Below are 23,081 nucleotides of genomic sequence, written 5' to 3'. Positions count from 1 at the left end.
CGGGTTTGCAATCGTCTAAAAATTGGGAATCAATATGGGATAGGGATTTGGTGTATATGGGCACCAGTGCTCACTTCACTTCCAGATTTTTAATTTTTTTAAAAATCTCACACTTCTATTTTTCTAAAAAAATATGACATTAAATACGTAGATAGATATGTACAGGAGGAGTCTACACAAAAAAATTCCGGTAAAAAATACTTTAAATTTTAAGGAATACAAAATAAACAAATTTTTGACAAAAAAATACTTTAAATTTTAAGGAATACAAAATAAACAAATTTTAAGGAGTATTATTTTAATACTATTGTACTACCATTTACTGTCACAAATTTGTCTTCTTTATATTTCCCAAATACAACGTATTTTTTAACGGGACATTTTTTTGCATAAACTCATACTGTACATATCTATCTATATATTTAACACCATAATTTTTAGAGACATAGAAGTGTGAGATTTTAAAATTTTAAAAAATCTGAAATTGAAGGGAACACTGGTGTCCATGTGTCGAAGACACTTTTTGATCAATATGTGGTTTGATAGTTAGGAGGTCACTAGCATTCCAACTTGCCAGAGTTTAAACATTAGATTTAACATATTTTATTTTAGAAAACACAGTACAAATGCAGACGTTCACATATGTGCGTATACACTCGCCCCTATGAATATTTAGTATCTTGTAAAGACGAAATATTTTTTCCGTGGAAAGAGAGATCACCGTGTAATGACTTCATCAATCTCAAGATCTAGCGGATATGTTTCTTGAAATTATTTTTTTCGAAGGTGCGCCTAGAGAAAGCGTGTTTGTGTGTGCGTTCATAAGGGTGAGTATATATACATATTTAGGAGCATGTGTCTATGTTTCGCAAAAAAAAATCGTCTAAAATTTTCTTCAAATCTCTGCCATATGAGAAAAGTTTAGAGAAAAGTGTAACTCATTTCAGTTGCACTTTTTTTAAATGTGGTTGCCCTTGCCTTCTTTTATGAATGATAAAAATTCTCATTCAACTAAAACATAGCAAATCCGATGAAAAACAGGCCTACCTTCTTTTGACAGGATTCTTTTATGCTCGGTCAGGAACGAAGTTCAGTACATCTAAAACGTAAAAGGAACGAAGTTCAGCCGACAGGTAGTACATTTCGATATATACTAGTACTACTACAGAATGTAGTTGTTCACTGCTCAGTAGACAGTTTAAAGTTATACACAGCTCCAATTCACACACAGGTAGGTAAATATAAGGTGAACTTCACTCACATCCAGGCATGTCTGCAGGTTTACTGCAAGAATTGCTGCAGAGACAGCTTGGAGCAGGAGCTCATGGAATCAGGGGTCGTAGTGCCACTCGCAATAGGTTATCTGGCTGGGGTCTTCGTCAAAGACGGCAGGCTCACCACCCACAGCTCCTTCGTACTGGTAAGAACTAGGACTGGGGCTCGACGAGCCGAATGGCCAGAGAAACGAGAAAGAGTTGCTTCCGTCGTCATCATCCCTTACAGTTACAACAGGCCTGACATCAGCTCCGGTGACCGCACGACTAGGGGTTTCGCTAGTGCGGACTGAAGGTGAACGGATGGGGGCATCATCTGATCCTCGCTGTGGCGGCAGCGGATGGCGGCAAACCGGGCAAGAGTTGTGCTGGAGCAACCAGGGGATGATGCAGCTGCCATGGTACAGGTGCTTGCACGGCATCTCCCTCACCTCCGAGCCGACCTCGAATTTGTCCGTGCAGACTGGACAGTGTGGATCATCGCTGAGATGCCTGCGGCTTATCTTCACCACCGGCATTGAGTCGATTGCGGACTGAGGAGCCGGCGGTGGCCCCTGACGGTTGCTAGTCTGCAGCAGCAGCTGCTCAAACATAGCTTCAATACTGGGACTGGCAAGGAAGCCACTGAAGTTTGGTCGATCGGCTCCAATTCTGCGACCTCCCCTGACGCGGATGTTTACACCGCTGCTTTCGCTCGGGTGAGCAGGCATGTTGCTGCCAAATATCAGCCTAGGGCCGAGAGAGGGCTGCCTTCCTCGTTCAGCGCTTACCCCAGCTGCACTTGGGTCAAACACAGGATTGCTGCCCATCTCTGCCATCCGCTGACGCAAAACGGCAGACATAGCCTCCATCATTCCGAATCTTCTATCTTGGCGATCATCGAAGCGTGGGCCAAAGATACCGTAAGAGTTCAACGCGCCTCCTGTCTCACTGATCTCTTGGATAAAGCCATCATTGCAGTTGGGGCAGATTATATCTTGTCCACGAAGACGAATTGGCCGACGGCAGGCATAGCACCAATGTGTGGCTCTATTTGACATCTTCTTTCTGCGACAAATTAAGTTCCCACCATTAGCGGAATGCTTCACTAAATGAAGTACCAACGACAAATGATCTTTAAAATGTACAGTAGCTGAGGTGAATACTGAAGAAAAAATGTAACCAGGATAACTATGCTGGAGTATTACACTTAACCCATCAGATCACAAGTCTGTTAATGTGGATTACATTTCTCATGAAGCAAAATCTTTGTGTTTAGCTGCAATGCAAATGTCACCTGTCTATTTCCTATTTAACTTGGATCTTTATGGTTGCATGCCTATAGGCTATAACAATTAGCTCCATGTAATGAATACAGAAGAAGACCAAGGAAATGATTTCATAAGGCCAGTGCTAGTGCAGTGATAATCTCTTGTTCAAGTAATAAAAGATAGAATCTAAACCATCCGGTTTCTATAGAATGCTGAATACGCTCTGAAATGTACTAGTCTCCACATTTTATCACGGTTAGCATCTCAGGGCTATTGTACAGTTCTCAGTATAGGAAGGAAACAATAGATGCAAACAACTAAAGTTCCTCACCGAAACTTATCCCACTGAGCTTTGGAAGACTGGTATTCTAGAAGACGAAGGTTTGTAAAGACTGAAGACAGTGCTTATTGCTTCTTCTACCACACTGCACTAGCTTCTTAGACTGGGTGTTCTGGGAATGAACACCCAACCCCTATAGGCATGAAAAACTCACCACTTGGATTTATGATAGGTTATTCACTCTATCCAAATTTTACTAGGTCTCATGTGAACATGCTATCTACATGGTCCTCTGAATAAAAAAATTAACTTCCAGAGTTTTTTTTCTTGGTGAACTCTAAGGTATAGTTCTTTGTATCACCAGTTGCCAACTGTCAACCTCATTTTCCAGAACCACACTTATACCTCATAATATTGTAAATCTTTGTGGGCCTATTATTGTTTCTGCTATCTTAGTGCCTTCTTAATGCAAATACACGCTTCCATGTGTTTGAGAGAAAAAAAGAAAGAACACGATTTATATGATCACTGATCATGAGGCTTACGGGCCAATCATCCTCCTAGAAAAAAATTCTGCTTTATTTGTCAATTGAACTTATTCTAATATGCCTCGCAAAGCAACTCCTTTGGCCAAAGAAGATTTTCCAGTGCTTGCATGTAGTTTGGCTGCACGCTACATATGAGTTTCCTATGACAGTCAGGCACAATACCAAAACAGAATAGCTTCTGTTGTGAAACTTCTCACCATACATAATGCGGTTATACCAGAATAACCGATCGACTATCCAGGCTAGGTGACAAAACTAATTTCCAAGTGGCTGCTAAGCAAGGAAAGATTCCTGCCAGATTTAGTAACATATACTGCAAGTTGAAACAACTTGTTCCCCAAATCCAATTTCAAAAAGGGGAAAGATCTTTGCAACGACGTACCCATCCCTAGGACTCCCAGGGTTGTACGTGGAAAACTCACCACTTGAATTTATGATACTAGGTTATTTACTCTACCCAAAACTTACACGGCTGTATGAGTACACGGCATTCTCTGAATAATAAACAAGTAATGTCAGGTAACTTCCTTTGGTCAGCTATAAGGTAGTTCTTGCTTGTAGCGTCTTGATGCGCCATTTTGAGTTTAATAAAAGCGCACTCATTATCAAAAAGAAATAGGGTAATATAAAACATATCCAGTTGTTTATGAGAATTTATCTAAAAGAATAGGGTAGTTATTTGTATCCCCTGTTGCCGACTGTCAACCGCTTTTTTTTAGTGCTCCCCTCATACCTCGCATTGTGAATCTCTGTAGACCTTGGTTGTTTCAGCTACCTTAGTGTCTTCCTCTTAATGCAAAGACACGCTTCTACTCATGTTAGAGGGAAAAAAAAGAACCCCGCTTTTTATGAACTCCTTATAATATGCCTCTCGAAGCAACTCCTTTGCCCAAAGAGGATCATCCAATGATTTCATATAGTATTACAGTTTGGGTTCATACTTCATACTATATATGAGTTTGCTATGACAACTAGGCACGATACTGAACAGAATGGCTTTTGGTCTGTGATCTCTCAGCTCGCATGACGCACGATTATAACAGAATATTGACGAATCGCATTGTAAAACAAACTTCCAAGTGGCTGCTAAATGGGGCAGGACTCGTGCCTGATTTTTAACATACTGCAAGTTGCAACAGCTTGTTATCCCAAATCGAATTTTAAAAGAGGAAAAGATCTTTGCGACGACGTACCCAGCCTTAGGGCCACACACTCCTCTGACGCGAAAGAAAAGGGAAAAAGATAACCCCTAATCTCACAACCCTCGCCAGAAATCAGGACAAGTTCTTCGAGGCCATGCCCCAGTTCCCCAGGTAAGACGGGAAACAAGAGACACGCAATGCCGGGAATCATCAATGTATGAATCTAGCAAACCATCCATCCATCCTCCACAGCCACTTGGATTTATGATAGGTTATTTACTCTATCCAAAATTTACGCGGTTGTATGAGTACATTGTATTCTCTGAATAAACAAGTAACGCCAGGTAATTTTCTTTGGTGAGCTATAAGGTAGTTCTTGCTTGTAGCGTCTTGATGCGCCGTTTTGAGTTCAATAAAAGCGCACTCTTTATCGAAAAGAAATAGGGTAATATAAAACATATCCAGTTGTTTGTGAGAATTTGTCGAAAAAATAGGGTAGGTATTTGTATCCCCGGTTGCCGACTGTCAGCCGTTTTTCTTTAGGGCTCCGCTCATACCTCGCATTGTGTGTCTCTGTAGACCTTGGTTGTTTCAGCTACCTTAGTGCCTTCCTCTTAATGCAAAGACACGCTTCTACTCATGTGAGAAAAAAAATAAAAAGAACTCCACTTCTTATAAACTCCTTATAATATGCCTCTCGAAGCAACTCCTTTGCCCAAAGAGGATCATCCAACGCTTGCATATAGTTTGGGTGCATACTGTATACTATGAGTTTGCTATGACAGCTAGGCACGATGCCAAACATGATAGCTTTTGGTCTGGGATCTCTCGCCACGCATGACGCACGATCATAACAGATTATCAACGAATCGACTATCCAGGCCATGTGACCAAACAAATTTCCAAGTGGCTGCTAAATGGGGCAGGATTTGGAGTATACCAGGTTTTTAACATACTGCAAGTTGCAACAGCTTTGTTCCCCGGGTCCAATTTTAAAAGGGGGAAAGATCTTTGCGACGACGTGCCCAGCCCTAGGGCCACACACTCCTCTGGCGCGAAAGAAAAAAGGAAAAGATAACCCCTAATCTCACAACCCTCGCCAGAAATCAGGACGAGTTCTTTGAGACCACGCCCCAATTCCCTTCTGGTAGGACGGGAAACGATAGACGCGCAATGCAGGGAATCATCAATGTATGAATCTTGCAAAACATCCATCCATCTTCCACAGCCATGCCGCACGAACCCGAATCGCACGCAATTGGGCACGAAAGGGGTGCCGGATCGACGCATATGCAGAAACCCTACGCGATTGAAACATCAAAGAACACAAGAGCATCGATCGGGGTACGGTACCTTGATCCTTGATCCGTGGGGAAGATGATGGCGGAGGGCGTGAGGGACGGGCAGTTGAGGGGGAGTGGCGAGGCGGAGTGAGACTGTGCGACGGGGGAATGGAATGATCAGGCGCTGCGATGCTCTGATATAGACGCGGCGGTTTTGCGGGAGGCAGAGCCGATGATGGAGTGAGCAGTGCGGCGTTCGCTGTAGAGCGCGAGGCCCCGTGTAGTGGCGTGCGGCACGGCGCGAGGCGGCGTGGCGCGCTTCAGCACCACACGAGCGGGTTGCGCCGGGGTATGGGCCGGAACTCAAAGTATTGATGTGGACCGGTACTGGTGGCTTAGGTTCGTCGTCGCGTGTCATGTGGTGTCAGCAGTGATCACCCACAAATCCACGGTGTATTATAGTACTGTACTAGCTTTTGTACTCCACAAATCCACGGAGTATTAAAAAATGCGTATTATATTAGAAAATAGAAGAGGAATGTTCAGCTTGAAATTTGAAGGGACTGAACCCCTTTAAAAAGTTCGGTTAAAAACAATTTACCTCCAAAAAATTGAAGAGCAAAGTCCGTTTCAAATCTTGAACTCGTATAGGGTGTCGGGATTGAACTCTGGGGCATGAAATTGTGTAGGATTGGAGTAGGCATGACATTGTAATCATATGACATTGTAATCATGTGTGTTTTTCTATCTCCGTGTTTTTTTTCCAAAATCTTGTGAATCAAAGAGGCTCTAAGTTCTTTTAACGCCAAAACATGCTCCACTCAAGTACCACATTCAATGCATTATAGGATGACGTTTGAGCAAAAGAGTTACTACATTTTTTATGAAGAGTCATTTTGTGTCTCAACTTTCAAAAGAGTATTACTTGTCAATTATCACATAGCTACCTTCTTTCAGTTGGTCTAGTTTCTCCTTGAACACCGGTTATTCTTACAACATCTCTTTGTAGGGTCCGACCTTTCCTTCCTTCTTTCCTTCTCTAGCTTATCCTTCTCTATATTCTAGAATTGAATCAGGAATGTGACTCTTCTAGAACCATCTTCTCCACCTCCCTAGGTGGTGTCGAAGACCTGCTAGACCTCAGCCTATTGTGGCTAACATGGTTTATTGCTCGAAACTTTAAATATTTTTCACAAATTCAGCTAATAGTGATCCAGAGAAAAAGATCTACTTTGCTTCTTTCTCCCCATAAAATGTTTGCGCTTCCTCACGCCACACAAAAGAAGAATGTTGTTACACATACATGTGACAACCATCTTTTGCCATTTAATCAAGGGGCAAGTGAAGTTATGTCCTACTGATATGGTACCCCGCTCGGAGACGAATAGTTTGATTGTATCACCATTATTACTCCATTTGTTTTCTTTTGAATTGCAACCAAATTGTGATCAAGAGATTTGTTGTTCTATCAGAATCAAACTTCATGTTGATGTTATTCCAAAGATATCCCCAGTTAGAATTCACATGAAGACACACATGAAAGCTATGTTGGGATTCGTAGCATAGAAAATAAAAAATTTCCTACCGCAAGAACGAATAACAAGCCAAGATCTAATCTAGTAGATGGTAGCAACGAGGTGAAGATCAACATACCCTCAAAGATCGCTAAGCGTTAACGAGATAAATCTCGTGGTGGATGTAGACGATCACTTGCCGCTTTCAAAAGCGCATAGAAGATCTTGGCGGTGCCACAATTGGGCAGCACCTCCGCACTCTCTTATCAATAACTAATAGCGGGACCTGGAGATCCATAATAGCTCCCACATATTTAACGATGACTTCGTGATCGAAAGAACCATTCACATACGATACCGATTCCCTTTGTCAGGCGATATTTTACTTATCCGAAGTTTGATCGTTGGTATCTCCATACCTAGTTCAACCTCGTTACCGATAAGTACTCTTTACTCGTACCGTGATATGATATCCCTTGTGAACCAGTCACATGCTTGCAGGCTAATTAGATATCATTCCACCGAGAGGGCCCAGAGTATATCTATCCGTCATCGGGATGGACAAATCTCACTCTTGATCCATATGTCTCAACTCATACTTTCCGAATACTTAATCCCATCTTTATAACCACCCATTTACGCAATGGCGTTTGATGTAATCAAAGTACCCTTCCGGTGTAAGTGATTTACATGATCTCATGGTCAAAGGACTAGGTAACTATGTATCGAAAGCTTATAGCAATTTGAACTTAATGACTTGATCTTATGCTACGCTTATATGGGTGTATGTCCATTATATCATTCACCCAATGACATAACCTTGTTATTAACAATATCCAATGTTCATGATCACGAAACCATGATCATCTATTAATCAACAAGCTAGTTATACAAGAGGCTTACTAGGGACTCTGGTTGTTTACACAACACACATGTATCAATGTTTCGGTTAATACAATTATAGCATGGGATGTAAACATTTATCATGAACACTAAGATATAACAATAACTAATTTATTATTGCCTCTTGGACATATCTCCAACAAGCTAAACTAGGGCATGTAATTTTTCTCGTGTTTTTCATTACATGGACATGGAGATAACGAAATATTAATGTGAATACATGTTAGGGAACATGGGATTGGACAAAATAAACTTGATATGCAACAAAAATGCTTCTAGCTCTCTCTGTACACTTTTTCTTCCACATGAGATAAACACATATACTTGAGGTATGCAGTGATTTAGGGGTTTTCAAATGCTACCACATAACTGGTTGTTAATAAGGGTTTGCTTTCTTGGATTTCCTAATCATGCTACATGCATGCATGGTCAATCAAGATGGGACATGCCCCATATGTATGAGAGATATCTTCAAGCTACATGGGTGATCAGATCCACAAACATATAGTCGTGCTACTTAAGGTTATAAAGTTATCTAAGCATAGAATCCTACGTCACATGACCGAGAAAGAGAGATCAAGCTCAAACTTGATCAATATCACGAGGCAAAGAAGGTAGCATGTATATAACATCGTGAAGGTTTTTATGATACAATCTTTATGTGCATTTAAGAGTTGGCACATCTGTCTGAACATTTGTGAACCGATATGGCCGCACAGTTAATGAGTTGGAGCCTAATTCAGAATAAGGGCCAAATTAGACTAGGCATTGAGTACTTATGGTCCTCTGGTGTAGGGAGGGTAAAATTATGTTCATGTAGCAACGGTCTAGGGTAACGAGTAGTTTTAGTAACCCAAGACTGCACAAAAAGTATACCCACTCAATGTAAAAAAAATGTATATTACTTTTGATCTAAGTCAATATTGGTAAATGTTGACCAAGTTTGTAGTACAAAATATCGACCTATACAATATCAAATTAATACAACAAAAAATTACATGATGAATCTAATTATGTAGATTATAAATATAAATGTTTACATTTGTTGCTACAATCTTCGTCAAAGTTTACAAAACTTGACTTGCAATACTGTCTCCATCTCAAAGTGTAAGTGACATTTTTGACCATTGATACGTCTCCAACGTATCCATAATTTCTGATGTTCCATGCTTGTTTTATGACAATACCTACATGTTTTGCTCACACTTTATAATGTTTTTATGCGTTTTCCGGAACTAACCTATTAACAAGATGCCACAGTGCCAGTTCCAGTTTTCTGCTGTTTTTGGTTCCAGAAAGGTTGTTCGGGCAATATTCTCAGAATTCGACGAAACGAAGACCCAACATCTTATTTTTCCCGGAAGCATCCAGAACACCGAAGGAGAGTCGGAGAGGGGCCAGGGGGCCACCACACAACATGGCGGCGCGGCCCCAGGTCTGGCCGCGCCGGCCTACTGTGAGGGGGGCCCAGGCACCCTCCGACTCCGTCTCTTCGCCTATATAAGCCCTTTCGACCTAAAAACGCGATACCAATTGACGAAACTCCAGAAAGATTCCAAGGGCGCCGCCGCCATCACGAAACTCCAATTCGGGGGACAGAAGTCTCTGTTCCGGCACCCTGCCGGGACGGGGAAGTGCCCCCGGAAGCCATCTCCATCGATGCCACCGCCTCCATCATGCTCCGTGAGTAGTTCCCCCCATGGACTACGGGTTCTAGCTGTAGCTAGTTGGTATTCTCTCCCCATGTACTTCAATACAATGATCTCATGAGCTGCCTTACATGATTGAGATTCATCTGATGTAATCGGTGTTGTGTTTGTTGGGATCCGATGGATTGTTACATTATGACTTATCTATAAAGTTTGTGAAGTTATTGTTGCTGCAATCTTGTTGTGTTTAATGCTTGTCACTAGGGCCCGAGTGGCATGATCTTAGATTTAAGCTCTATACTTATTGCTTAGATTGTATCTACAAGTTGTTTGCACATGTCTATGTCCGGAACCCGAGGCCCCGGAGTGACAAAGAATCGGGATAACCGGAGGGGAAGGCGTAGGTGTGAGGATCACATGTTTTCACGGAGTGTTAATGCTTTGCTCGGTGCTCTATTAAAAGGAGTACCTTAATTTCCAGATAGATTCCCTAGAGGCCCTGCTGCCACCTGCTGGTAGGACAAAAGATGTTGTACAAGTTTCTCATTGCGAGCACATATGACTATATATGGAAAACATGCCTACATGATTAATAATCTTGATGTTCTGTCTTAATGCTATTTCAATCCTATCAATTGCCCAACTGTAATTTGTTCACCCAACACTTGTTATTGGAGAGTTACCACTAGTGTAGATAGCTGGGAACCCCGGTCCATCTCTCATCATCATATGCTCGTCCTTTATGTCATTGGAAGTAGTATCAACTATTTTCTGGTGCCATTGCTCTCATATTACTGCTACTCGTTGCCGTGTTATCATGTACTATCGCTCTCATATTACTTCTACTTTCACATCACCCCTGTTACTAGTGCTTTTCCAGGTGCAGCTGAATTGACAACTCAGTTGTTAAGGCTTATAAGTATTCTTTACCTCCCCTTGTGTCGAATCAATAAATTTGGGTGTTACTTCCCTCGAAGACTGTTGCGATCCCCTATACTTGTGGGTCATCAAGACTATTTTCTGGCGCCGTTGCCGGGGAGGCATAGCTCTACTCATAAGTTCATGTGGGGAGTACACTCCACCTCTCTCTCTGCTTTTATTTTATTTTGTCTTGCTAGTTTACTTTTGTCTAGTTTATTTGTGCTTAGTTTATTTCTGTCTAGTATTATTTTGCTTAGTTTACTTTTGTCTAGTTTGTTTTTGTCTTGTTTTATTTTCCCTATATACCCGAAAATCCATAAAAATTTGAAAAACCTAAAAATTTAAAACTGCTATTATGGGAGAACCTACAACCTATTTGGAGCTTATAGAATTATATAATAATTATAGAGAATCAAGAACGGGAAAAGTTAGGAGTGCTGTGATAGAAAAATTAAATACAATTGCTAAAATCTTGCTTAAACGCCATGATATAAACTGTTGCTCTAAACAGGATACTAAACATCTTAAATTTCAATGTGGCTTTAGTGATGAAATTTTGATTAAGAACTATAATTGGAATAGCTATATTCATTTTGGGTTCGAAGAGGTAGAACAATTTGTCTTATTTATGGGAGCCTCTGAGATAGAATCATTCATGTCTAATAATTATGAAACTTGTGTTGTTTGTAAGGACCTTAAAGATTAGTCTCTTCTATCCTTAACTTTTGCATAGAAAGCTACAGTGATAATCCTTATATCATTTATTATAAAGAGAGACTCATTAATGCACAAGAATGCACTCACAATTTGCAGGAACCAGTGGAAGAAGAAATTGATGAACCTGAAAGCTCATTGGATGAAAAAGAGGAGGAAATTGATGAACCTGAAAGCTCATTGGATGAAAAAGAAGAGGAGAGTGATGAACAAAAGGAGGAAGAATGGATTAGCTACCCATGCCAACCTTCTAATGAGAGTAACTCTTTATCTCTTACACTATTTGATTGTCCTCCATGCTTACCGAAAGAGGATGAATGTTATGTTCCTATGGATTCTCTTGAAATATTTCCTATGAGTAAAACTTGTGAGAATAATTATGCTACTTTTATTTATGATAATCCATGCTACTTTGATAAATCTTATGATAATGCTTTGTTTGTGCCTGATGTCGAAATGCATGGTACTAAAGAGTTTTGCTTGACAAATGTTTATGATAAATCTCTAGATGATGGTCCTATGTTACTTGATAATATCAATTGTACTACTAATAAAAATGGGATTGGAGAGTTCTTGACTTTATCTATGAGTCCCATATCTTTTGAGATTGATCAATCATCTTGTTATATTATTGATAAAAGTGGGTTTGAAAGTTTTGATTCCACTATTTTTGAGCTTGATAAAAATTATGTGCTTGTGAATCATGAAAAGCATGCTTTATGTGATAGTTATATTGTTGAGTTTATCCATGAAGCTACTGAAAATTATTATGAGAGAGGAAAATATGGTTGTAGAAATTTTCATGGTACTAAAACACCTCTCTATATGCCGAAACTTTTGAAGTTACTCTTGTTTTATCTTCTTATGCTTGTAACTTTGTTCATCATGAATTTATTTGTGTACAAGATTCCTATGCATAGGAAGTGGGTTAGACTTAAATGTGTTTTGAACTTGCTTTTTGATTCTCTCTTTTGCTTCAACTCTCACCCTTATGTGAGCATCATTAAAATTGCTGAGCCCATCTTAATGGCTATAAAGAAAGCACTTCTTGGGAGATAACCCATGTGTTTATTTTGCTAATGTTTTGTTGTGTCTTGGAAGTTGTTACTACTGTAGCAACCTCTCCTTACCTTTATTTTATTGCAATGTTGTGCCAAGTAAAGTCCCTATGGTAAAGTTGATGCTAGATTTGGATTTCTGCGCAGAAACAGATTTCTATCTGTCACGAATCTGGGCAGATTTCTCTGTAGAAACTCAGAAAAATCTGCCAATTTACGTGCGTGATCCTCAGATATGTACGCAACTTTCATTAGTTTTGAGTTTTCTGATTTGAGCAACGGAAGTACCCGTAAAAATTCGTGTTTACTGGCTGTTCTGTTTTGGCAGATTCTGTCTCTGTTTTTTGCATTGTCTCTTGTGGACTTTAAGTGAGGCTTTCTGGACGTGGAGAGCTGTAGCTAATGTTTTATTGAGTTCTTGCAATGTGTCACTACAGGGCCAAGGTGGATTAAAGTTTTTTTAGTACTAACCCCTCTAATGAAGTTTATGAGAAGTTTGGTGTGAAGGAAGTTTTTGTAACACCCCAAATTTCAATAAAAGAGAGAAGAAGAAAGTCAGAGACCAAAATTGAGAACCAACAAAAACTTTTCAAATTGCATATAGTGCCCTGCATAGGACTTGTGCATTTTGAGTGATATGCCATGATGAGTGTTATCTTGTGTATTTGAGGAATTCCAAAACCCTAGAGTGATCAAGTAATGATCATCAACCCACTTCCTCAAAAAGAGAAAGAAATCAAATATTCATAAAACCCTAAAACCCTAACATATGGTCCATGTCAAATTTGTAAAATTGACCATAGACCCATTTGATCTTCACCAATACTTGTTTTATGATATTAAAGAGTAATTACAACTTTGAGAATCAAAGTAACCCCAATTAAATCAAAGCCAAGAATAAAAATATAAGCACATGAGATAATGGTCATTTTTGACTTTTATATTCTGGTTGCTACTTTGAGCCTCTCTATTTCAAAATTTCTAAACTAAACAAATCCAAATCTTTGCATGTCATCCAAGTACACAACAAGATGAACAACTTTTGTAAAGGGGACCATATCAAATTCATCTTGGATCAAGAGATAGGATCAAGCAAAGTAGAGACTTTTTATTAAAAACAAGATCACCCCATTTTCGAAATTGATCAAACCAGACCACTCCTTGACCATTTCTTGGCTCAACCCAGTCCCTTGGACCTCCCTATACCTAGCTCATGCAAGAACACGCCATGGACGCGACCAGATCATGGCCGGCCATGGCCATGCCGGCCACGTCGCCCTCCGACACGCCTCCCCCCTCCTCTCTTCACCATCTGCACGGCCACCGTGTCCAACGCGTCGCCCACGCCCTGCTGAGATCGCCCGTGCACGCCGTCGATCGCGAGGACGCCGACAGGACCCGGACGACGCGCGCCCAGTACGTTCCAGGTACGCCCCGAGCGGCATGGGCAACGTCACTGGCGCACGGACGCGCGCGACACGGCCACACGGCGTTCGCCGTACCTCGCCGTACCCCGACCATCTCCGCGCGCCCTGGTACCCTCCTCGCCACGCGGAGCTCGCCGGACAAGCTGGCGTCATGCCTTAGCACCCACGGTCGCCGGAGAGGACGAGCGCGCCCGCCACGGCCGCGCCAGTACGAGCAAGAACCCGACCACCCTATGCACCCCCTCGCCGCGCCGTTCATGCTCATAGCCTCGCCATGACGTCGTGAACACGCCCGCGTCGCCGCCTAGCCCCCTAGACCCCCGGAGCGGCCGCGCCCTTGTCGACTTGCCGCAGCACCCACGGCACCCTCAAGCGCCTATAAAAGGAGGCCTCCCCTCAACGATCTGAGCACACCACCATGACCACCTCTCATCACCGCTTCGCCCAGCACCAGTAGCCACCTCAATCGTCGCCGGAGCAAGGCCAATCGACGCCTCACTGCCGCGGAAGCTCTGCAGCAATCGCCGTCGATCCAGGCCTCCCCAAGCGACGCCACTGCTACCAGGAGCCTCGCCGTCTTCTACAACGTCGTCGAGCATACTGCCAACCCTAGCTGGAGCCACGGTGAGCCCTCCGACCCCCTACCTGCGCCGCCGGCGAGCTTCTCTCTCGCCGTCGACGACGACACCCCTGAGCCGTTAGATCATGATCTAATCCAACGCCCCCTGTTTATCCATACCGTTTCGGCTATTACGAGTCGCTGACGGGTGGAGCCCACTGTCAGGCGGCCCGCGCGTGCACAGATGCGTGGTGGGCTGGCCTTGGGCTGTTTTCAAACGTTTGGGCCCAGTTAGCTTTCCCGCCGGCCTTTTTAATTCAAATCCAGTTTAATAAATTTAGTTTGAATTCAATACTGGACCTAACTTTGAAAATTCATAGAATCTGTTTGGCTTGGCCAAATTTAACAAACTTTATATATTTAGAAAGCGTAGGAATTTATCTACATAATGCCACTGGTTTGAACCCTAGATCTTTTATAGAATTAAAATGGAAAAATAAACACGGCAGGGACTTTTCTGCCTTAGAATAATTATTAAAAATCAACCAAAATAGATATTTAATTAATTCCAACTCCTATAGCTCACAATTAACTTACACTAATTGTTTCTGCAAGAAAATGGTGTGGTCACTTTGAATGATCATGCCCTAGATTAATTAATGGACAATAGGGCTAGTTTATTAAGTGATATTGTCCCACAATTATTATGTAAATCATATGGAGGATTTCCCTTCATTTAAATCTTGTCCCAAATAAGTTCATGGGATGTTTGCACCCCTGGTACAAACACTCCTATATGAATATTTGGAGATTTAAATCATTTGTGGAATTATAAAAGGGGTATGAGGTGATCTACCTCATTTAAATCATTTTCTCAAATAATAATAATAAATGTTTGACTTTGGTCAATATGAATTCATGTATGATTATTTGAGAAGTTAAATCCTAAGAAGAATTAAATGAGAGGAAATTATTTTTCTCAAGAACTAAATGGAGATTATTAATTACACATGTAATGAGAGGAAATTATTTTTCTTTAATCAAGAAAACCAATGCACCTAATTATTTTATGTGTGTGCTTAGCATAGTTTGTGTGAAGTAACTATAAGCATAGTATAGCCTTTGAATTTATTGAGTGCTTATACCTCGTATTCCAATTTAGACGCTAGCACCGGAGATTACCCAGAGGAAGGAGAATTCTACCAAGAAGAGGAAGAAGAAAACCTAGAGAACTACCAAGGCAAGATCATACTCTTGCAAAGTGCAAAGCCCCCTTTTGGGCAAGGCACCATGATTCTTATCTTTCTTACACCAGCCTATCCTAAGTTTACATCATACAAGTTTTCCTTGTTGTTTTCAAAGAGTTGAATTAACTTGATTTAGGTGAACAAGATTCTGAGAGTAGCAAAGTTAGTTCAAAGATAGCAAAGCAATGTAGCACCCCTCATGATTAGTGCCAAAGCTAAAATACTAAAACTTGACTACTCTAGATGGGGACCTATGATATGTTGAATTTGAAAACTTGTGAATAATAAGTCATTCTATTGAATGAAGTTGAAGCTGAAGGTGAACAAGAGAAGATAGTGATTTTTGGTAAAACCTGATATTGGTTTGAATGCGATACCTTTCCAATTTCAAGTACCCCCACAATACCTGATTATGGGTAGGGCTTAACTGGAAGTTTATACATCTTAGTATGGGTTCCCTCTGAACACACATCATAGGGGTTATGCTGAGGCTGCCTCCGTTGTTGAGAAATGATGTGAATTGAGGTGAATTATACGGCCAAGCCTTGTGCAGTTCCCAGGTTAACAGTTGGTTTTCACTGGGAGGCCAAGCTCATGGGGAGAGGTGCTCATACTAGGGTTTGTAAGTGAAAGGTTAGGGTTGATGATCCGCGTACTGTGTTACGATGATTCGGAGATATTCCGACGGATGCAATCAAATGTTGTGGCACAAGTGTGCAACCTCTGCAGAGTGTCAATCTATTCGAATAGCCGTGTCCACGGTTACGGACGGTTGGAAAGGCCATACAGTTTCCAGTGTCAGATTTTGAAAATATTGATGAAATACATGGTGACTTGTTGATTTACAACAGATGTTGTGGGAATGACACTAATGTTCCCACTTGAGTTAGCTAGCACATGAACCAACACTTGTGAACTAAAATTTGGCTTAGCCACATTAACTAGAGCTTAGTATCTTTATTTAAATGGTTAGCACTTACTTTAGTGTTAGTTTGCAAGTACTTAAAGTACTTACGGCTTTGTCCCTGGCTATTCAAATGGCCAGAGTATGAAGATGAACAGAACTATCAAGACGATGACCAGCAGGACGCCTATGAAAACTAGGAGCTTTCTAACGTCAAGCGTTGGCCTGTGGACTACAGAGTCCCTTTATCTTTACGCTTCCGCTTTGAACTTGTGTTTGTTCGTTGATCAATAGATCAACTATTCGTGTAATATGGATCATGTGATTCAAGTTGTAAGACTTTATGAGTTGTAATAAATGATGACTGTGATACTTAGCTATTATATCTCGCAACAACAATATTCCTGGGATTGCGATGAATGATATAATAGGCATCCGGACTTAAAAATCCGGGTGTTGACAAGTTGGTATCAGAGCCATTGTTTGACCTTAGAAAACCTTAGTTAGAATGGGCGTTCATAAAAACCTAACTTTGATATTAAAATGAAGTGAATATTTATGAAAACTTACACATACTCTTGTCTTTGAGGCTTTTTCAAAATTTGGTGAAATCAAGCTTTTTCTTATTTGAATCTACTTAAAAATTTGCCACACTTGCTCACTCTCTCACGTACCCATCTTTTTCACTTTCAGATGGAGCCTAATGAACCCCTCAACACCAAGTTCTACCAGCTTGGGAATGGTGGAGACTTGATCTTTGAGCACGACCTCAACGCACTCTCTGACTTCCTTGGCCGCCCCCACCCCGAGTTCCACGGGATCCAGATGAACGACTAGGTCGGAGGCGAGTTGCAGTGGATCATCACCGCCGACTTGAGGGGCAAGCTGGAGCCCCCCACCTCGGAGAGGATCCTCTTCTCCATCCGCGAGAGCAACTGGCTCGATGGTCTTGCACGTGGCCTTCAGGAGGCACTTGCACGCCTCTGTGGACAGAACGTGGTGCGCCTACTTGCGTCCCGCTTCGCGCACCTCGTGAGGCGTGATGCTATGGGTGTGCCTATGGCGCTGCAGTCGCACCCACAGCTGAGGCACCATGCTGAGCATCTGGATTACATGTTGTACAACACTCAGAAGGAGTTAGACAACTTCCGTGCGTACGCGAACCGGACTCACCTTGCACTGATCACTCATGGCGATGCCATCAAGAAGCTGTCCAAGGATCGCAACAAGCTTCGTCTGAAGTGTGCGAAGAAGGATGTTACCATTACACGCCTTCGCGCACAGATAGCGTCTCTTGAGTCCACTGTCAAGGCTCAGGAGGATCAGCTGAGAGAGATGGAGGAAGACGAGGCCGGTATCGATCTTCAGGGAGGAGACGCCTTCCTGAGTGACGATGACGACTTTGAGGAGGACGAGTTCACTAAGGAGGAGGACTACGCATTCCTGGAGCCAGGACCTGATGAGGTAGTTCCCATCGACATAGAGGATGAGGGTAGCCGCACTGGATCACGTCAGTAGGTGTGAGCTGTATCCCGTCCCGTGTATCGTAGCATGAAGGGTTCTTAAAACCCTGGGTATGAGTGTGTATCCCGTCCCTTGTATCGTAGCCTGAGAAATGGTTCTTATAACCATGGGAAGTGTGGTATGTTAGTTTGTAATGTGTTGTGTGGAATGAATGCATGAATGTGTGTGTTGTCATCAAAATCATTCAAGTTTTACAAGTTTTTGAACTCACTCAAAATAAACCATAGAAAAATTCCCTCTTATCTTATAATCTTCTGTATATTCAGATGGCCCCTCCCAATCGCAACAACAATGATGCCAGGATGCAACTGCTGCAAACCCTGCTTCAAGACAGGGAGACGGAAAGAGCTGAACGTCAAGCCAACATAGCAGCACTGCAAAACCTTGCTCATCAAGGCCATGGGAATCAGGATCACCCCGGATCCAAACTTAAGAACTTCCAGAACACCAACCCTCCGGTGTTTAGCAAGACCGAAGAACCCCTCGACGCCGACGATTGGCTCCAGACTATGGAGAACAACTTGGAGGTCGCCGGAGTCGAAGCCAATGAGAAGGTCCTGTTTGCAACCCACTACCTTGCCGGACCAGCCCGAGCCTGGTGGACCAGCACCCGTGCCATGAACGGAGGTCAAGTCATGACTTGGGCAGATTTCAAGCTAAAGTTCAGCAAGTATCATGTGCCCCCAAGTCTTATCAAAAAGATGCGGGATGAATTCCGCGAACTTAAGCAGGGAAGGATGACGGTGGTAGAATACCGCGACAGATTCCTTACACTGTCAAGGTACGCCCCCGATGAGACGGACACCACTGAGAAGAGACAGGAGAGATTCCTGAACGGATCGCATGATGAGATGCGGACTCGTCCTAGTCAACATTCCCTTTGCCGACCTTGAAGCCCTTGTTGACTCCGCCATTCAGATGGAGGGCAAGTTGAACCAAGCCAACGAGAACCGCAAACGCCGCATGATGCACCAGAGCGGGCCCAGCAATACTCCCAAGTATCGCCCCAACTCAAGTGGAGGTTTTGCCCCCAGAAACATTAAGCCCCAGATGCAGACTTCACGCCCCGGATTCCAGAACCGGAATGGAGGAAACCCCAGGCCAGGAGGCCACCACAACAACAACCACAACTACCAGAACAACACCAACAACTTCAACCACGCGCCAATGCGAGCCCCCAACACCAACAACAACAACACCAACACCGCTCCAAGGACTAGAAGCAACGCCATTCCGGTCGCCACCAAGGACAAGTCCACCATCACTTGTTATGAGTGCGGTGTAGTGGGACACTACTCCAACGAGTGCCCCAAGAGGCTTGCCAAGCTCGCCGGCAACACCGCTGCACCTGCTCAACAGCAACGCCGCGTCTCCACCGGAAAGAAGTTCGCCCCCAACAACCCCAATAACCGCAACGGTCGCCTCTTCCACATGAACGCTGAAGAAGCCCATGAAGCGCCAGACATTGTACTGGGTATGTTTCCTGTCAACTCAGTACCTGCTCGAGTGTTGTTCGATTCCGGAGCATCTCATTCCTTTGTCACCGAAGACTTTGCATCAACAAGTAAAATTCAACCTATCAGTTTGAAACATGTCATGATAGTTCAAATTCCCGGATCAACCACTAAAGCCAGAAAATTTTGCAAAAATGTACCCATCGAGAATACATGAAGTAGATTTCTACGCCAATCCGATTGTTTTGGGAACCAAAGGATTGGAAATAGTGCTGGGTATGGATCTGGATGGCCAAACATCACGGAATGATTGACTGTGCTAAGAAAGCCATCACCATGACCAGTAGCACCGGTATCATAGTGGAACATGTCTCGGAAAGACTACCCAGAAAGTTTACCTGCAACCAGAGTGTAGCCAAGCCAACTTTGGATCAGATCAGGGTCGTCTGTCGATACTCTGATGTGTTTCCAGATGGTCTACCCGGTATGCCCCCAGATCGGGATATCGAGTTTATCATCGAGTTAATCCCCGGAACCGCACCTATAGCCCAGAGAGCCTATAGTATGAACCCAGCGGAGCTAGTGGAGCTGAAGAAGCAACTAGATGAACTGCTAGCCAAAGGTCTGATCCGACCAAGTGCATCGCCTTGGAGATCACCAGTTCTGTTTGTGGATAAGAAAGACGGTGCCAGCCGTTTATGTACGGATTATCGCAAGCTGAATGATGTCACCATCAAGAACAAATATCCCTTGCCGAAGATAGAAGATTTGTTTGATCAGCTGACCGGAGCCACTAAATTCTCGAAGATTGATCTCCGGACTGGGTACCACCAGTTGAAGATTCGTGCATCGGATATCCCCAAAACTGCCTTTACCACCAGATATGGATTGTATGAGTACAATGTCATGTCATTTGGATTAACCAATGCCCCCGCTTATTTCATGAACCTCATGAATAAGATCTTCATGAACTTTCTGGATAAGTTTGTTGTCGTTTTCATTGATGACATCCTAATCTACTCCAAGTCCGAGGAAGAACATGAGCAACACCTAGAAGCTGTCCTAGAGACCCTTAGGAAGCATAAGCTGTATGCTAAGTTCAGAAAATGTGAGTTCTGGCTGAAAGAAGTAGGATTCCTGGGACATATCCTGTCTGCAGGAGGAATCGCTGTAGATCCCGCCAAAATCAAGACCGTCGCAGAATGGAAAGCCCCAACCACCCAGACCGAGGTCCGCGCTTTTCTTGGATTAGCCGGATATTACCGCAGGTTTGTAGAAGGCTTTTCGAGCATCGCTCGACCAATGACCCAATTACTAAAGAAGGACAAGAAGTTCGAATGGACGGACAAATGTGAAGAGAGTTTCCAACAACTCAAGCTTAGACTGACCTCAGCCCCAATTCTGATCATGCCAGACATCACCAAACCCTTTGACGTTTACTGCGATGCATCCAAGATTGGTCTTGGATGTGTGCTGATGCAGGAAGGAAAGGTGATATCCTATCTGTCCCGGCAACTGAAGCAACATGAGCAGAACTATCCAACTCATGACCTCGAACTCGCAGCCGTAGTCTTAGCACTGAAGGTGTGGCGCCATTACCTCATGGGTAATCGCTGCGAGATCTATTCTGATCACAAGAGCCTGAAGTATATCTTCACCCAGAAGGAGCTGAATATGAGGCAACGAAGATGGTTAGAGTTGATCAAGGACTATGATATGGAAATTCACTACCACCCCGGCAAGGCCAATGTGGTAGCGGATGCGTTGAGTAGACTGCCATGTCAGTTGAACTCAATGATAGCCGAGGAACAACCCAGCTTATACCAGGAGTTTGAGCAGTTTAGAACGGAATTAGTCAGTGAAGGATTCCTAGCCAGCATGGAGTTGCAACCCACCTTGATTGGTCAGATCAAGGAAGCTCAGAAGGGAAATGCCAGCATCAACGGAATCAAGACCCAGTTAGCTACGGGAAAAGCACCGGGATTTACCATAGATGAAGAAGGAGTTCTTTGGTACAACGGACGCCTGTGTGTACCGTCAGACTCAGAGTTGAAGCAAGTTATTCTGAAGGAAGCCCATGACACCTTATACTCTATCCACCCCGGAGGTACCAAGATGTACCAAGACCTAAAGGAACAATTTTGGTGGCATGGAATGAAGAGGGAGATCGGAAGCTACATCGCCAAGTGTGATATCTGTCAGCGAGTCAAGGCAGAACATCAGAGACCCGCAGGACTGCTGCAGCCCCTACAGATTCCCGAATGGAAGTGGGACTCCGTAGGAATGGACTTTATCACCGGTTTGCCCAAATCCAGCAAAGGAAATGATTCGATATGGGTAGTTGTAGACAGATTGACCAAGGTAGCCCACTTCATCGCTGTCAAGACCACCTACCAAGGCCCAAAGTTAGCTGAGCTGTACATCTCCAGAATAGTCGCATTGCACGGAACCCCGAAGTCAATAGTGTCTGATAGAGGATCACAGTTCACCTCCAGATTCTGGCAGAAGGTGCATGAAGGACTCGGAACCCGTCTGAATTTCAGCACCGCTGATACGTCCAAATTGCATCACTATTTTATATCATAATTTGCTGTTATTCATCGATATATTTCATATTGGGACACAATACTTATGTTATTTCATCTATTTTGCATGATTCATCATTATTGGAGGATCGAACGCCGGAGCCGGGATTACTGCCGGAAAAAGCACCGTCGAACGCAATATTTCGGAAGATCAACTGTGGAAGGAAATTATACCAAAAATCCTATTTTTCAAGATGACGAAGGAAGCCGGAAGGAGGAGCCGGGAGGAGCCGGGGTGGGCCCACACCCTAGGGCGGCGCGGCCCGGGCCCCGGCCGCGCCGGCCTATGGTCCGGGGGCCCACGACCCCTTTCGCCTCCTTTTCTTCGCGAAATCTCGCGTCCCGAAAACCTAAGCCGAAGGGGTACCTCGCGGAGAGTTACAGCCGCCTCGCGGGGCGGAGAACACCGAGAGAGAAAAGAGCTCTCCGGCGGGCAGGAATCCGCCGGGAAATTCCCTCCGGGAGGGGAAATCGACGCCATCGTCACCGTCATCGAGCTGGACATCATCTCCATCACCATCATCATCATCTCCACCATCATCACCGCCATCTCCTCCGCAGCACCTCGTCACCGCCGTAGCAATTTGGGTTTGATCTTGATTGTTTGATAGGGGAAACTCTCCCGGTATCTATTCATACTTGTTGTTGATGCTATTGAGTGAAACCATTGAACCAAGTTTATGTTCAGATTGTTATTCATCATCATATCACCTCCGATCATGTTCCGTATGATGTCTCGTGAGTAGTTCGTTTAGTTCTTGAGGACATGGGTGAAGTCTAAATGTTAGTAGTGAACTATGGTTGAGTAATATTCAATGGTGTGATATTTAAGTTGTGGTGTTATT

The 23,081-nt window shown here is 43.3% G+C and overlaps 1 protein-coding gene across 1 annotated transcript; it reads right to left on the bottom strand.

Annotated features, from left to right (window-relative positions):
* Nucleotides 1-1,052: 1,052 nt before the first annotated feature.
* LOC124661539 (probable E3 ubiquitin-protein ligase RHC1A) lies at nt 1,053-5,881 on the bottom strand. The gene is made up of 2 exons (XM_047199401.1): nt 5,848-5,881; nt 1,053-2,321 (listed from the first exon to the last, which is right to left on the bottom strand). Exon 2 carries the CDS (start codon nt 2,312-2,314, stop codon nt 1,331-1,333), a length of 984 nt encoding a protein of 327 aa, XP_047055357.1. The 5' UTR covers nt 2,315-2,321; nt 5,848-5,881; the 3' UTR covers nt 1,053-1,330.
* Nucleotides 5,882-23,081: the final 17,200 nt, after the last annotated feature.

This window comes from Lolium rigidum, chromosome 6, assembly GCF_022539505.1.
Source record: "Lolium rigidum isolate FL_2022 chromosome 6, APGP_CSIRO_Lrig_0.1, whole genome shotgun sequence".
In the NCBI taxonomy this organism is placed as follows: Eukaryota; Viridiplantae; Streptophyta; class Magnoliopsida; order Poales; family Poaceae; genus Lolium; species Lolium rigidum.
Note: the sequence above shows the minus strand (reverse complement) of the source record. Positions and strands in the feature narration are given on the sequence as shown.

Coding starts and splice junctions, on each gene's coding strand:
- LOC124661539 (XM_047199401.1), bottom strand. CDS start 2,314: ATGTCAAATAGAGCCACACATTGGTGCTATGCCTGCCGTCGGCCAATT.